General features: G+C 44.8%; 1 protein-coding gene across 5 annotated transcripts in view; it reads left to right on the forward strand.

Annotated features, from left to right (window-relative positions):
* The window catches only part of ETV6 (ETS variant transcription factor 6), a 235,077-nt gene extending 224,036 nt beyond the window's left edge, over positions 1-11,041 (forward strand). For all 5 annotated transcript variants that reach the window (XM_066264350.1, XM_066264339.1, XM_066264312.1 and 2 more), the window contains 3 exons: positions 848-990; positions 2,726-2,826; positions 6,971-11,041. In XM_066264350.1, coding sequence (XP_066120447.1) covers positions 848-990; positions 2,726-2,826; positions 6,971-7,076 — 350 coding nt within the window. In that variant the 3' untranslated portion in view covers positions 7,077-11,041. The remainder of the gene's footprint in view (positions 1-847; positions 991-2,725; positions 2,827-6,970) is intronic.
* Positions 11,042-16,424: the final 5,383 nt, after the last annotated feature.

Consider the following 16,424-nt stretch of genomic DNA (forward strand, 5'->3'; position numbering starts at 1 on the left):
TGACAACCCACAGCTAACAGGCAGGGCCCAGCACAGGGTCTGGACTGTACTAATCCACTTAATAAATACTTGTTGATGAACCAAATGATTGAGCATCAGTGTACAAGTAGAGAAAGTGTTTTGTTTGTTTGTTTTTTGTACTGGGTTTCTCTCTACCCTGCTTCCATTAGAATAAAACAGTTTTAAAGACCTCCAATACTCTATAGTGAGAATATCTATATTCTTTAAAAAAAAAAAAAAAAAGAGCTAGTCACAGTTCCCATGGTCACAGCCACTAAGTCGCAGTTTTTCTTTTCCCACAGCTTTTCATGCGTCACTTCGTTTTCTGCCACTTTTTTTTAGCTGACCCCAGTCTTGTCTTGATCTGTTCAGGATCGTCCTCCAACACCCAAGGAGTCTTAGTGCTACCCTGTATGCCAGCCTGCTCTCTTTGGAGCACTGGGACTCGCCTTCCACCCTGTTCCCTGCCAGGCCGTTTTCTGAGCCAACATATTTGCAATTAGAGCTGGGTCTCTCTCTCCCTCCTGTGGGCTCTGCTCAAATTCAAGTCACTGGTCATGACCATGGACAAGTCACTTTCTCCAGGTCACTCTGTGTGTCCCCATCTGTGGATGGAGACAGTTGGCTGGGATGGTTTCTGAGGCCTCCACAGGACGAAGGTCACCCTCCCCAGCACCATCCCACGTCCTCTCTGGGCACAGATCTCCATGTCAAACGAAACCAGGCAGTCAGACAGTCCATCCAGAGTGGGCACAAGCAGTTACCTGCCCAGCTGTTTTCTGATTCTTGTCCTTAGCCTCAACAAGAAACATTTTCAACAGTGTTTTCTTGCCCTTTTCCTCTGTAGACTGTAGACTGCTTTGGGATTACGTCTATCAGTTGCTTTCTGACAGCCGGTACGAAAACTTCATCCGATGGGAGGACAAAGAATCCAAAATATTCCGGATAGTGGATCCCAATGGACTGGCCCGACTCTGGGGAAACCATAAGGTAAAAGGGCAGCAGATATCTGCTCTGTAAACAAATGCCAAGACAAAGTCTTTATCCCAGGCTTGGAGGATGATTGTCTGTCTTCTGCTTCCTAAGTCTGCTCGTAATTATTTAGTTTCTTCCTTACTGGGCAAACAATTAGACAGTTGCAAAGGGAAGGAGATAATTAAAGATGCCCCTTTCCGTTTGTTCCTTAGGCCAGGTGCCAGTTAAGTCGGCATATCCTGGTCTGACAGGCTGAGAAGCCGTCCCCCCCACCTCCTTGCCCGGGCCCTGTTACCCAGGCCGTCAGCAGGAACTGCGTAATGGGGCGCACTGGGGCTCTCTGACTCACAGGGAGCGCTGGGAAGTGCGGCTTCTGTTCTGCTTGGTCAGAAACTTCCATGTTCCTGAGAGCCTGTTCCTACATGGGAAGTACTTACATTCTGACTTTAAAACATCCCCTTTTAAAAGCAAACATTACAAGAAGTAGGATTGCCTCACCATCTTCTGCACTGGGAAGAGGGAATGGAATTTAAAAGATAAAGTCTTTTAGAGTTAGGAAAACTGTTCCACTGTGTAGCTGTAAAAGGTGGGTAGAACAAGCAAAATGTTCATCCATGAATGAATGGATGAAGAAACTGTGGTCTGTACATACGATAGCATATTATTCAGCCTTAAAAAGGGAAGTTCTTTAATATGTGACCCCATAAATGAACCTTGGGGACATTTTGCTAAGTGTAAGAAGCAAGTCACTTACATGAAGTATCTAAAATAAGCAAATTCATGGAATCAAAGAATGGCTTGCTATTGCCAAAGGTCATGAGAAGGGGGAAATGAGCTACTAGTTCATAGTCAGTTAGCAAAATCAGTAAGTTCTAGAGATCTGTTAAACAACATTTTACCTATAATTAACACTAGTGTATTATGCACTAGAAATTTAAGAGGCTTGATTTCATGTTAAGTGTTCTTACCACAATAAAATAAAATAGAGCAAAGAGCTTCCCCCTCTTCACCCCCCCCAAAAAAAACCCTAATAAATAAATCTGTATTCCTACTTTAAAAAAAAAAGGCAAGTAACCAAGATCCAGACCTGACCACAGGCAGGTGGCTATGGGGCAAAGCCAACAAGGTGCATGATGGCAGTGTCAGGTCAGCCAAGTGAGAGGGGGCCCGGGGGCCACCACAGACTCAGCTCTGCCCAGGCTGAAGCCTTGGAGAACCTAATGCAGGCCATGACCAAATATGGCAAGGCCCTCTGCCGACATCGCCATGTGCCAGTCACTGAGAAAAATTCCCTCCGCAACGCCCACCTTGCGCCTTGGCCACAGGGCGTGGAACCACTGTCTTCTTGCTTCCCTAACAGGAATTCCAACAACAAAAAGAAAAAAAAAGAAATTCTCTATGGGTCAGAAGGTGAAGGATGACCCACAGATAGTGGGAACCTGCAGGAAATTCCCTGGGAAAGGAAATAAGGGAGATTTCTGTGGGCTATGCCTTATGAGCCAGAGCTCCGGGACTTCTGACAAAGGGTGACTCACAGGGAGAGATCTTGGCGGCAACCTGTGTGAGAGCAAAGGGGTGGGAACGAGCGGGCCGGGAGGCGGCAGACTCAGGTAGCTCTCCCAAACTAGCAGGGCCACGGGAGCCACGAAAGAGCTTTTATTTTAATAGCTCCCCCAGTGCCTTTTCTGAGGTTCGTTTCATTGTGTCTTTGTGCTTTTTTCTCCCCTCTCTTCCTCCTTTGAACAAACAGAACAGAACAAACATGACCTATGAGAAAATGTCCAGAGCCCTGCGCCACTACTACAAACTAAACATTATCAGGAAGGAGCCGGGACAAAGGCTTTTGTTCAGGTAGCACTTCCTTTTTCTCCCTGCCTTCTTTTGGGAGGATATGGTTTTCTTTAAATAAGGGGGAGGAGGGAGGCTGTTAAGATCTCTACCTGCCTATCTGATTCTCAAAGCCATCATGGCTACAAATCGGATACCAGGTGCTGGTTTGTTAGAATCTAAGAAAAAAATTTTTATTTATTTTTTTTTTTACTTATGTCTGTCCTATAGAAGAACCAAAACTAAGTAAACACAGTCTGAGTCACCTTTAAAATAATGCAATGATCAAATAGTATTATCTGGTATTAACACCCAGTACAGTTAAAGGGAGCAACCAGGGTAACATTGTCAATGGCAAAGCAAAGAATTAAATCTAGATTTCCAGGGTACCAACCCTATAAGCTAGTTTTCGAATCAGCGTTTGTCAAACTGCAGTGATGACTTATGAATGAATCATGAAATAGATTTAATGAGTCAGTCACAACTTTTTTTTTATTATTATTATTCATTTTAGAGAGGAGAGGGAGAGACAGAGGGAGAGAGAGAGGAGAGAGACAGAGAGAGAGAAGGGGGGGAGGAGCTGGAAGCATCAACTCCCATATGTGCCTTGACCAGGCAAGCCCAGGGTTTTGAACCGGCGACCTCAGCATTTCCAGGTCAACGCTTTATCCACTGCGCCACCACAGGTCAGGCATCACAACTTTTTTTTAATTATAATTATAAAAATTATAATTGGGATAGTATAGAGTTGAAAATATCAGACTTTAGCACATGAAATTAAGAGGGACCATTGATTTATTAAGATTTTTGTTTCAGGGGTGTGTGTGTGTGTGTGTGTGTGTGTGTGTGTGTGTGTGTGTGTGTGATGAGTCATGATGTAAAATGTATTTATTACAATGTATTAGAATCAGAAATCAGAAACATCTGAAAGCTATCACACTGGACATTCCCCAGAAATCCTCGCCACTGAGTTCCAACCATTTAAATTACCACATAGATTGCGACTCCAAGTGCAGTGTAAGAAAGGAGAGAGAGTTAGAAGCAGAAGAAGGGACCTGAAGGACCAGTCAGGAGAAGTAGAACACTGGTGTTCACTGGTGGTTACTGACACGGGGAACCAAGCTAAAGTTCAGGGAAAATGGGATCAATAGCCTGAGGTTATGGTTTTTGGCAAGTGAAGGAGAAAAGGCTTATGATGGGACTAGAGACATGGATTCGGAAGTGTTTATATACAGGTAGAAAATGACACGTCCCTGGAATAAGTACTTACTGCGAAGGGCAAAGAGCCTGGGCTTTATGTTGGGAAGAGGCAGTAAAAACAATCGAGATCTTAAAACAAATGGAAAAGGTTGTTCAAGAGATGGAAACAAAAGGAAATGAAGTAAAAGAAAATGAACCTTCCTTTTCTGGTTCTGCTGATGCTTTCCCATCATCCTTCTCTCCAAGCTCAGGCCTTGGCTTCTAGTCTTCCCATTGTAGACGTTTTTCGTGAATGAGTTGATCTTGTTACATAGCCTGAATTATCACCCCAATGGTTAGAATGTTAAATCTCTATATCCAGCTCTAAAATCTTCCTGAAATTTCAAATCTGAATTTCTAAGAACATCTTATAAGACATGTTTGTTTAAATTTAATGTTACTACTCAGACATGAAGCATTCAAGACAGACCTCAACATATTAGAAATACCATCACCCTGCCTGACCTGTGGTGGCGCAGTGGATAAAGCGTCGACCTGGAAATGCTGAGGTCGCCGGTTCGAAACCCTGGGCTTGCCTGGTCAAGGCACATATGGGAGTTGATGCTTCCTGCTCCTCCCCCACTTCTCTCTCTCTGTCTCTCCTCTCTGTCTCTCCCTCTCCTCTCTAAAATGAATAAAAAAAAAAAAAAAAAAAGAAATACCATCACCCCCCACCAGAGTCAGTCATTGTGCTGAATTGTCCATTGGCTGCGTCCTGTGTGGCAGGGGCTAGAAACCTGGGAACCACATATCCCAAGATTTCTTATCAGCAAGTTCCAGGCTGGAGACTTGCACTTTCTTAAAAAGCGCTTTCTCGAGATTTGAAAGATTAAAGAAAGGCACAAGCATTCCTGAGCAATGGAGACAGATATCTGGACTTCAGAGCCACACCCAGATTAATTCACATTCTCTTTCTACCTCTGGTCCACTCCCCTGCCTCCCAAATTCATAATACACCCTACCAGCTGCCCTGCAACACAAATAGGATTCCCTGGGCCAAAAACATATATTCCTTTAACGTTTGCTTTTTTAATGTATGTACCTTCTAGATCCATCTCAAATCTGTTGCATTTATGAGGACTTTTTCAGCTGCTCAGACACACACAGATACCTTCTGTCATAACTTGGGTTCCCTATCCCTAAACCACATTGTGATTCATTCACATTTTTAATAACAAAGTCCTTCTCCCCACAACTAGATAGTAAGCTCCTAGAAGGCAGAGAATTATACAGGGGCGGACAAACATTCTTTTAGTTAATAAAGGATGGTAATCATTAGAACCTGCATGTATTTTTCCATACGAAGTACTGTAAACCTATATTTGCCCACCTCTATATTTTGTACAGTTCTGTTTTACACCGTATGGAGGATTTCAATAAATATTTCTTGACAGCCTTAGCATGGACTGTCAGAAGATTACTTTGGAAAAGTAGTCAAAAGAAGACAGAGGTAGCTTGAAGGGCTGAATAGAGCGTGTCTGTGGACTGGGCCTAGTGGAAATCATTAGTGACTTGAAATATGGAGGGGGAAGTTTTAGCTGAGGGAGAAAACAGATGCTACCAGATCACACTGCTTGAGAAGTTCAGTAATACAGGCAGAAAAGAAAAGCAGTGGTAGTTGGAAGGTTCATAGATTTCCAATAGTGATTTTCAGCAAGATAGGAAGGAAAGAATCATGCTATTAGTGAGGGAGATGAGTCATTTTTGAGAAAATGAGTGTAGCAAGCCAGACTTGCCACGAAATGCAGGCTTCTGGGTGTAACGCCCAGGGGTGTAACCAAGTGAAGTGTTAAGCTGGGGGTGCTCTTTACAAGCCATGGGGAGGGGGGGGCAGGGTCGGTGCAGGAAGGCCCAGTCGGTGCAGACTGCTGCCCCTTGCAGCTCTTTGATGTCCAGGCGGAGCTCCAGGAGGGAGTGTCTCAGATAGCAACAGGAGTAGAGAGGGAACCGCTGCAGGTTTGGAGGATAGCATGAGCCAGGGCTATGTCAGAAAGGAGACTGGCCAGACAGGAACGGGACCTTTGTGCTGGTCAAGAGTGGGAATGAAGAGCTTCCTAGGGGAGATGACAGAGGGCCCCAGTGGGCAGGCGAGAGATCATAGCCTGACTTGATAAGTGGCTGTCACAGGCTGGTGAACATGGAGGGAGGAACGATGTATGTGTTAAGATTATTCATCTGGTGCAGGGCAGAGACTCTGGGAAGGGAAAGGCGTGCCCACACAGAGCGGGGCTGTGGAAGGGGCACTCGCCTGATCAGGGCCGAACGTCTGTGTCCAGGCTGCCTTCCTGACCCTGTCCGTCATGGTCGCAGCCTGTCACCACAGTTACGTCCAAGCGAATCCAGTGAACAAGAGGAGATAAGGTGTGCACCTCGCTCCAAGGAGGATAGAACAAAGCAGGCTCATTGTTAACATTTTGGGTGTAACAATGATAACACTGAAACTTCTTTTTGCCTTCCTGACTTCCAAAAGCACAGCTAACTGACCCTATTATCAAAAATTTTCATTCAGCATTTAATTGTATCTTTAGAGTTAAATTCAAGTTTTGAATACCATTCCCTGGACTTACAGTCCAGGATGGGAATGGATCCAGAGCTCTCATGGGCCCTTGTAAAATGTAACCCTAAAAGTAAGAAACGCAGATGAGCGTACCAAGGGTCCCTCGCACGCTCGTGCGGGAACGCGCTGCACGGCTCCAGTGGGTGCTCTGCCCCGCGGTCATCCTAGCCCCTTCTTTTTTATAGTTATTCCACCATTTTTCAGGCAGTCTGGGGAGGGTCCCCTTTTCTCTAATTGGTGCTAAGTTAGCGTTCATAGCTGGGTTCAGTAGCTCTCGAGCTATATGAGGCCTTTCTTTTTAGTTTCGAGTGCAGACTGCAGACAACTTGAGGAAAATGTAATGTCTTCCCTCCCCCGTTTCCTCTTCTACAGGTTTATGAAAACCCCAGATGAAATCATGAGTGGCCGAACAGACCGTCTGGAGCACCTGGAGTCGCAGGAGCTGGATGAACAAATATACCAGGAAGATGAATGCTGAAGGCACCAACCCCCCCGTCTCAGCAGGCTGCCGCCGAGGGAACCCCTGCCCACCGGGACTGGAGGCGGGTGGAGCAGGGAGCTGAGTAGAAAAGGAAGAGACCCAGGAATGGCAGTGACCTTCTCTTGCGTACCAGGAGGGACCCCAGAGCACCTTAGACAAGCCACCCAGCAAAGACAGGGCTGGATTCTGGCTGAGCGCACGAGCCTGGGACTCGCGTTTCACGCTCCCCTCATTCGGAATCTGTCCACCTGTAATTCCTCACCCTCACCTTTCCATCTATTGTTAGTTCATGGTGTTTTTGTTTTCATTTTTTTTAAGACCGTGCAGTTTGACTTTTCATCATTCATCTAGGGGAAGACATCTGAGCTGGTTTTCCTATGGAAATATATATATCTATTATATATATACATATTTTTTGCAAATCTCACAAAGTGCACCAACCCCGGCGGATCAGGAAAGAGGAGACTTGCGAAAGGGTTCAGGTTCCTCTTTCTCTGCCACGTGGATCAGGTCTGTTCCCGTTGCTGTTGGATCTTGGCTGGGGAAAAGAAAAAAGAAAAAAAAAAGATGCTTTAAAAAAAAGATAAAGTGAAAAGGAGAGCTCTCTTTTTCTCTCTCTCCTTCCCTGTCCGCCACTACCCCTGAGAGTTCAGCACCTGGCGAGTCTGGGAGCAGGTGCGCCTACACAGAATCCATGGCCTGGGTGTTTTGGGGCCTGGCACATCCCGGCATTTGGCCCCTCATTGGAGGGAGGCCCAAAACATCAGAGATGCTGCCTTCCTCCTGAGAGATGAGTGTTAGTCCTGCAGCCACGAAAGTGAGAGTCCCACTGCCCTCTGGGTCCGCAGGGCAGCAGATCAGGACGGAAGGCTGCCCAGGTTATTTGGAAGGCTCCAGGACCTTGGGATCAGCTTGCAAGTGCTACAGAGAAAATACAGAGAAAGACACAGGCCTGATTGCCCAGAAACTGGGTGAAAAATCTGCAGTGGGACTTTGTTATCCCAAAGCAGGTTAAAGAGGCTAGTAAGGCAGAAGGGGTCTTCTGCACTCCATCCCAAAGGCCATCACATGGGTCTATTCTGTGCCCTCACCTAATTATTGTTTTCAGTTACTAGACCTTTCAAAAAGTTTCCTGGTCCCCATGGGACCCCATGGGACACAGGGCATTCGAGAGGGGAGGAGCCGAGTATGCAGTCTCAGCTGCTGCTGGTGTCGGCCCAGAACGGGCAGACAGGAAATTCCTCATACATTACCGGCTCCCTTCTTCCTTCTTGCATAGCTGGGTTCAGAACGAACCCACTGCCCCATTCGTGGCTCTTTCTCACTTCAAAATAAGGTTGATAGTATCTTGGAAAGTGAAGGAAGCACTATCCCTTAGTACTTTTGACAATAACATTTTTAGAGAGCTGTTTAGATTTGTTTTCCTTTTCTTGACATCTACATCGACTCTTCCAATACAGGCTCAGAATCCAATATTAGGAGTATGGTGTTTTTTTAATTGAGATCAGAACTGCCTTACAAAGCACCCCCTCCTGTTTCTCTCTCTTTCCTCGGCTCAGTCGGGTGGGCATCACCCAGCTCTGCCAGGGTATGTATGGCTCAGTCGGGTGGGCATCACCCAGCTCTGCCAGGGTACGTACGGGTCCTGCCGGACTCAAGCCATTTCTGCGTGGAATCAAAGAATGCTCTCCCAGCCTACTGACAAAGACACCTGCAGGGGGGGGGGCACAAATAGATTGACTAGGGTTCGAGAACACTGGCATTGAGCTGGTCAGGGCTTTTCAGTCTTGTTCTGTTCCTGCCTTATATCAGACCACCTGCTGACACGTGGAGGTACCAGCCGGCTCCCACCACTACACGCTCCCCCTACTCTAACTTGAAGAATATTGGGCTTGCAGTGAGGTCAGGGACCTGGGTGAGGCTCAAGGCTCCCTTTAGGAAGGGTCTGGTTGGCATCTGCTTGAATGGTGATGAAATGCAGCTGGATTGCAGTGTGCCACCGCTGTCTTTCAAGGGTGTTCAGCAGCACACTGTCATGGTGTGTCTCTAGTCTCTGAGATGACTGATGTTATCTCTCAAAGGGAGAGATGGGCCAGATACCTGGTGTGTTGTGAAAGCTGTTGAGTGTAAGGGCTGGAGAGCAAGGGTGGACTTTTACTGGCGCCCTTTGTGTGATTATGAAATCAGACACCAGGGCAGGATGCTCTTCCTGACGGTTAGGGCATCTCAGTCAGTCCACTTCACCCAGTATGAGGACTCGGCTCCTTCCATTCCAAGGATCTTACAGCTGAAGTATGGAGAAAAATTTCCTTTTGCCCTGAAGGTTTCTGTATTTAAAGCAATATTCTATAAGAATATATAAGACTTAGGATGACACCTTCAGCCACTTAAAGAAGTAGAAGGTGCTAATTCCCGTATAGCCTTGATTTCCCATTCAGGTATCGATAGTAATGATTTTCTGTTGATTCCCTTAAGAGCAGAAGACCTTCCCGTTTGTTCTTTGAGAGAATACCTGGCCAGAGATAATACTCACACACTGCAGACCCCAAAGATTTCAGATTGAATTTAGCCAAATTCATCTGTTAGATACTGCGAGGGATTCCAGAATGAACGGGACCCAGTCCTGCCCTCTGAGAGCTCAGGTTCTCCCTGCAGGGTCTCTCCAGTGTGACATTTCTCACTTCAACACTACGTACTAGGTGTGACGAAATCTCATCTAGGACCAGGTTAAAAGCCCGTCTGTGACCTACCTAGTTGGTCTTTCCCTGCTGCCATCATGGGAATTCTTGGCTTACAAGGTCAGAAATTAGGAAAGGAAGAGGCAGAAGAAGAACACCTAGGGGGAAGGGAGCTCTCTCTGGCTGTCTAGAATGGACGCGCTCACTTGTATCTTGAAATTCTCTAGCATCTCCCTGCACCGAGTCTTAGCCAGGTTGCCCCGTCTCCATCAGAAGATGGCAGTGGCAATTGGCTGGACTGGCTTTGTGGGAGTGACATTATTTCTAACATCTTTTTGTCCCAAGGCAACTTGATCTGGCCTAAGGCAGCATCACCAGTGTTTAAGATTTTTTTTTTTTATTTTAGAGGGGGAGGTTCTCGAAAAGAATAACAGACTAATGGATTTGCTCCTTTCACCAGTATCTTTGGAACCCTCTGATCCTTTGTCTTTTAACACTGAGAATGTAGATTTAGCTGAAACTTAAAGGCTATGGCAGGATTTACCTAAATGACTGAGTAATCCCCATTTCCACCTTTCTCTGCCTAGGCTCCAACTCTGAATACATTTTTGAAATATTAACTCCCCTTGGCGGAAAGGGAAACCTGAGTATCATCAGCACGGTGACATGACTTGTCCCAGGAGCAGACAGCATGCCAGGGACAGAGTTTGGTTTGGGATCCAGCCTGATTCTACCCCCCTTTTGACCCATTCCCAAGATAAAAGGTCTGGGCAAATAACACAAAGAACAAAGGGCAGTTTTCTTTGCCCACGCATTCGGTGCTAGTTAGTTTCCACCCGCTCAGCCTGCTTCTCTTCTGGGCAGAAACCTGGAACGAAGGGAGTGACACAAGGAAGCCAGTGCAGGGGGAGCGAGGGGACACAATAATCCCTGCCTGTCTGAAACCACAGAAGACGACCCTGAGATTCTTGGCCCCAGCTGCAGCAACACTAAACAACCGCTAGCTCCCTGAGTCTTTCACACACGCCAAGGGAACGTTCTTGAAGATTTCTCTCCGTGACTGCAACCACCTGCAAACCAGAACGAATCTAGAATTTCTTTTTCTTTTTTTTTTTTTTCTTTTTTTTTTGTTTAATTTCTAATCTCTTGTTGTTTATGAGGTGTGGGGTTTATAAGGGACTGAATCAAATGAATGTAACAAAAAGAAAAAAAAATACAAAAAAAATGCCTTTTCTCAGGGCCAGTGAGTTGCAAATAATTTTTAAAGAAAAGCCTATAATTGCATCATCTCAATAAATTTTTTTATTAAAAAATAAAAAAGTCCCAAGTCTCTTGTTTTAATAAGGTGAAATGTAGTCAGACAGGCAAGATGGTCCAATGAGGTAAATCCTGTCTCCACTCAATTATGGTATAAAGGGCAGTCCTGGTTTTCAACCGGCAGGAAGCCTCTGTCACAGAGCGTCTGCAGCAGTCTTTCCCCGGGCACCAGAAAGGTCAGAGCTAACAGTGCAAATCTGCTGCCACACACAGGTGGGGAAATTGGCCGGGAGGAGCCCCGACCAGAGATGCTTGGGTCCTGTGCTGTGCCAAAGACCAGTTCACTGAGGATGGAGGCGATTCTAACAATGACAGGACCTCAGGTCTTCACAATATAACTAATATAAATGCTCTTGGATTCTATTGAAGTCATGGATGAGAGCCTATAGGTGATAAGGGCATACATGTAGATCGAGCTCAGACCCACACACAGGACTAAAATGGCCTGGATGGTCCTCACACAGCTCAGAGCTGGCCCAGTGCTCAGAGTGTCTCAGCAACACAGGCTAACGGAGCCACCTGCCAGCCAGTAGGCGCTTATGATTTCAACTTCAAACGACCAGAACTACCAATTTGCCATCAGCTGTGGGTAGAAAGCAAGAGAAGAATGGAAAATGAAGCAACTTACATTTTGTTAGCAACTCAAATGTAGGTGTGGGAAGCAGAAGTTTGAAATCAATGGTGTCAGAGAATGATGTTAGATTATTTCTTTATATTAAGTTGCCCCAGGTGCTCTGACTCTCATGATCTTGGATTGATTGCTGAAATTTGACCCTGAAATATCATCAGAGCATAGCATCAAATAATAAGGGTCTAGGTATTTCCAGTGGTGCTAAAAATGCATCTGAAGCTACTTTTTCTATAACCAGCATTAGCACCACCTGGGAGTTGCTAGAAATGCAAAGTATCGGCTCCCACCCCATTAACTGAACAAGCTCTCTGGGGGAGTCTGATACACGCTAAAGTTTGGGAACCACTTGTTAGCATGAACTTGTTCATCTTAGTATGAAAAAGAATATGGCTGTTTAAACAGTATACAGAGTAATTGATGACAACTAATTTGCATTAACTACACCCAGTAATGCTGCATCCTCCTAATCCTAGATACAGTTAGTGCTCGACTTAACGGCCACAATTGGTTCCGACAGACTGGTCGTAACACGATTTGGTCATAAGTTGAGTAGGCTATATGTACAGTACTGTGAAATGATGTTATAAAAATCTTTAAGTCATATTTTATCATAACTTTCTTTGTTCATTTTATGCCATTTGTATCATCTCTACACCATTTTGTTTCTTATTTTTACATTCGTCAGTAAAACACTGCATTACCAGTACAACTGGTTTAATATTTGCAAAGACAATTTCCTCTTGGTAGACATCTTAGAAGGGGTTTGATGAAATATATCCAGGACACAAAACACAAATTGCTGTACCGAGTCTGGGATAACAGTTGAAATGGTGCACGCGGAGATGGTAGTGCTGCCGGAAGCTGGTCCTCACTGTCGTACGCCCAGCTGGGCAACGCTTGTGCTGCCAGACGTGGAGTAGTCGTGGCTAGTGATTGTGGTCGTAAAGTCGAATGGTTGTAAGTTGCATAGGTCGTAAGTCAATCAATATTTGTATATTGTGGAAGGAGGCTAAATGGACACAGAATCACATACCAAAGGCCTCTTCTTGCTTCCTTCAAACTTCTTAAGGAACATGTTTGCTATGAAATGAGCTGTTTTAAAGCATAATTCTAACAGCCAACCTGCCCTTACAAATTAGAGCTCAGCAATTTCTTTTCTTCTATCCATTTCTCTGCCTAACCAGCCTAATTTAAAAAGAAAAGTAAAAGGATCATTCTCACCTGCTGACTGACCTTTGCTGGCTGTCCCTGGGATTACTAAACTGAGCCAAGGTGACCACTTATCCAGGATATTTGCAGGGGACTCCAGGACCATTGGACTAGACCATGGCTTCTCAAACCTAAAAAGTGCTTGCAAATCACTCGGGGATTGTGATAAAAAGCAGATGTTGCCAGTATTACCAGCTTCTTAGGAAATAGGGGCCAGAGATCTGCTCCCAGTGGAGCTTGAGGTTCAGCATTTCAAACAAGCTCCCCAGTGATTTAAGCTGCTGGTCCTCAGACCACACCTTGAGTAGCTGGAGACCAATGCTCTCCCTTCAAGCCCTGAAATTCTGCCCCTAATGCAAAACTGAGCTGGCCTCTCTCTTTGCTGTATTTCTTTACCACTCCCACCTAGAATCATTCCTGAGGTCAGTCCTGCTCTGCGAGAAGTCCTGTTAGGGCAGCAACAAGAATAAACATCATGACCAAAAGCCTCTTCACCAAGTGAAAGAATAGTTACTCATGAACTAGACCTTAATACTGGTGCTCATAACCAGATGCCTCATAGTCACCATCCTTATGGGAGGGAGGGTAAGTTTCTGGTGTCACTGCCTCTCCTTCTGCCTCTAGAAAGACCAATCCTGGTTACTGCAAGGATAGAAAGCTGACAATACCATTCTTGTCTTTCCAAAAGATAATAGATAGATGAGCAGCTCTTCCATCCTACTACCTAAGATGTTGACCTTAAATGGGGACAATCTTGGGGCAGTGTTCTCGCTGTCAGTACTTACAGATTTTTGTCTTTATTTTATCTATCTATTTATTTATTTATTTATTTATTTTTGGTATTAAGGACCTCAGCCCTGCCGGACTAGAGAGGTAGATCTCTGCTTGTAAAAATCACCAAGTAAATTCTGCCTACTCTCTTTCAGGGCAGTAGAAGACCATTCTATCCCTCCCAAGCCCTCTTAGCAACACTTCCTTGCAATCTCCTGAGGGTCTCTGTGACTCTCCCCTCAACCAGAGTTTTGGTCATGAGATCCCATATCAAACTGCCTGAGCCAAACGTTGCGTCTCCCGATAGCACACCCTCCTTTGTGTTCCCAACTGCAAGTGCTCCTGTAAAAGCAACCCAATGCCTACCTTTAATGGACTGTTCATGTGCCTCTGTCCCCTACCAGGGCTCTCAGAGGGGAAAGGTGTGTTCTGTGCACTTTGTTTTCTTTTTTTTTTTCTTTTTTTTGGTGACAGAGACAGAGGGAGGGACAGATAGGGACAGACAGATAGGAAGGGAGAGAGATGAGAAACATTAATTCTTCACTGTGGCTCCTTAGTTGTTCACTGATTGCTTTCTCATATGTGCCTTGATGGGGGGGGGGGGGAGGGGGGCTACAGCAGACCGAGTAACCCCTTGCTCAAGCCAGCGACCTTGGCCTCAAGCTGGTGAGCTGTGCTCAAACCAGATGAGCCTGCGCTCAGGCTGGTGACCTCGGGGTTTCGAACCTGTGTCCTCTACGTTCCAGTTTGATGCTCTATCCACTTTTATATGACCAGTCTTCTTCAGGGTAATAGACACAAGTGTATCTTAATAAGTGTTTTGAATGAGGAAGTGAAATCAAAGAAAATCTTAAGTTACGCAAATATGTCTTAGATATGACACCAAAAACATAATTCACAAATGAAAAAAAATTGACAAATTAGACTTTATCAAAGTTTAAAATTGCTCTTCAAATGATACCATTAAGAAAATGGAATTCTGTCCTGAGGTGGCGCAGTGGATAAAATGTTGATCTGGAACGCTGAAGTTGCTGGTTCAAAACCCTGGACTTGCGCTGTGAAGACCCATACGACAAGAAGCCAATGAACAACTAAAGTGAAGCAGCTGTGAGTTGATACTCTTCACTCCCCTGCCCCTCTATAAAACCAGTAAATAAAATTGTTTTAAAAACTGGAAATACAAGCCACAGACTGGGAGAAAAATGCAACTCTTATGCATAAAACAAGAAATTTATTACATGCACTAAACATATCTTCACATTTTTACTTGAAGGACAGTTATCTTTCCATTCATAACTGGGTAGTGCTAGTCACTCACATAAAAAGATATATAATGCATTTCTACTCTAATAAAACAATCTTCAAAAATGTGTTTTAAAATTATTTCTTGGCCCTGGCTGGTTGGCTCAGTGGTAGAACAACGGCTGGTGTGTGGATGTCCTGTGTTTGATTTTTGGTCAGGGCACACAGGAGAAGTGACCATCTGCTTCTCCACCCCCCCTTCTCTCTCATTTTTCTCTCTCTCTTCCCCTCCTGCAGCATGGCTTGATTGGTTCTAGCAAAGTTGGCCCCTGGCACTCAGGATGGCTTTGTGATCTCTGCTTCAGGTGCTAAAAATATGGCTCCGTTGCTGAGCAATGGAACAATGGCCCCAGATGGGCAGAGCATCGCCCTCTAGTGGGCTTCCTGGGTGGATCCTAGTTGGGTTGCATGCGGAAGTCTTTCTTTCTGCCTGCCTTCCCCTCACTAAAATAAAAAAAATAAAACAAATAAATAAAATTATTTCTTCTGTCATGTTGACAAAACACTTTTCACTATTCTGTAGTTCATATTCTCTTTTCCTTTTGTGAATTTCTGTTGCAGACAGCCTCTTGGGAGGCATATTAAAGGGATTGAAAATTAGATAATAAAATATAGCACTCATTTCGGATAAATGGCATTACATGCTGAATCATTTCACCTCAGAACTTCAGCCTATTGCAACTATGAGCAAAACAGCATTGTTAGACAGTGGGCTTCGGGCTGGGGCAGCAGCCTCCACTATCGAGGTGTGACTTGCTATGTCAGGAGCAAACCTGTCATCAGAGAGAGGGTAGTAGCAGCAAGGGTGTTGGTTTCGTCCACCTGAGGGTTCTGCCTATTTAAGCCTGTGAGTAGTGAGTGTTTTTCATGCTTGCTGACTTCTGGGAGTGAGGTTTTTTTTGGAAAAAATAAAATTAGTTCCAGTTCCAGTTTTATTAACTTAAAATCATGTTTGTCTGATAACCAGTTTATGGAAACAAGAAGAACATACATTTGCCTTTTTTTAATGTTGCCTTACACATTTTTTAAATAAAATTTTTGTTATGATTATACTCTGGAGGCACGAGGACATACCTGAACTATGCAAAGGGTTAAACTTCAGTATCCACCTTTCATTTTGCCGATCACATCAGGAATTTCTGATCGAGACAGGAGTTCATTGGTACCAAGTTTTTGATTTATTTCATTCTGATTTCGTATCTCTCACCTGAACTGGGGCCCGACACACTGGCCGGCCCGCCTAGGAAAGAAACCAAGCAGACGGGTTAAACCAGGGCAACCTAGACAGAATGCCTGGATCCAAACCACACACTTCCTCTCACCAGCTCTAAGACCCCGAGCAATCTACATAACCTCTCTGTGTCTCACTTGTCTTAAACGTAAAATTGAAATGATGATAATAATTGTTCTTACTTCAGAATGATGATAATAATTGTT

Source organism: Saccopteryx bilineata, chromosome 1, assembly GCF_036850765.1.
Source record: "Saccopteryx bilineata isolate mSacBil1 chromosome 1, mSacBil1_pri_phased_curated, whole genome shotgun sequence".
NCBI classification, from domain to species: Eukaryota; Metazoa; Chordata; class Mammalia; order Chiroptera; family Emballonuridae; genus Saccopteryx; species Saccopteryx bilineata.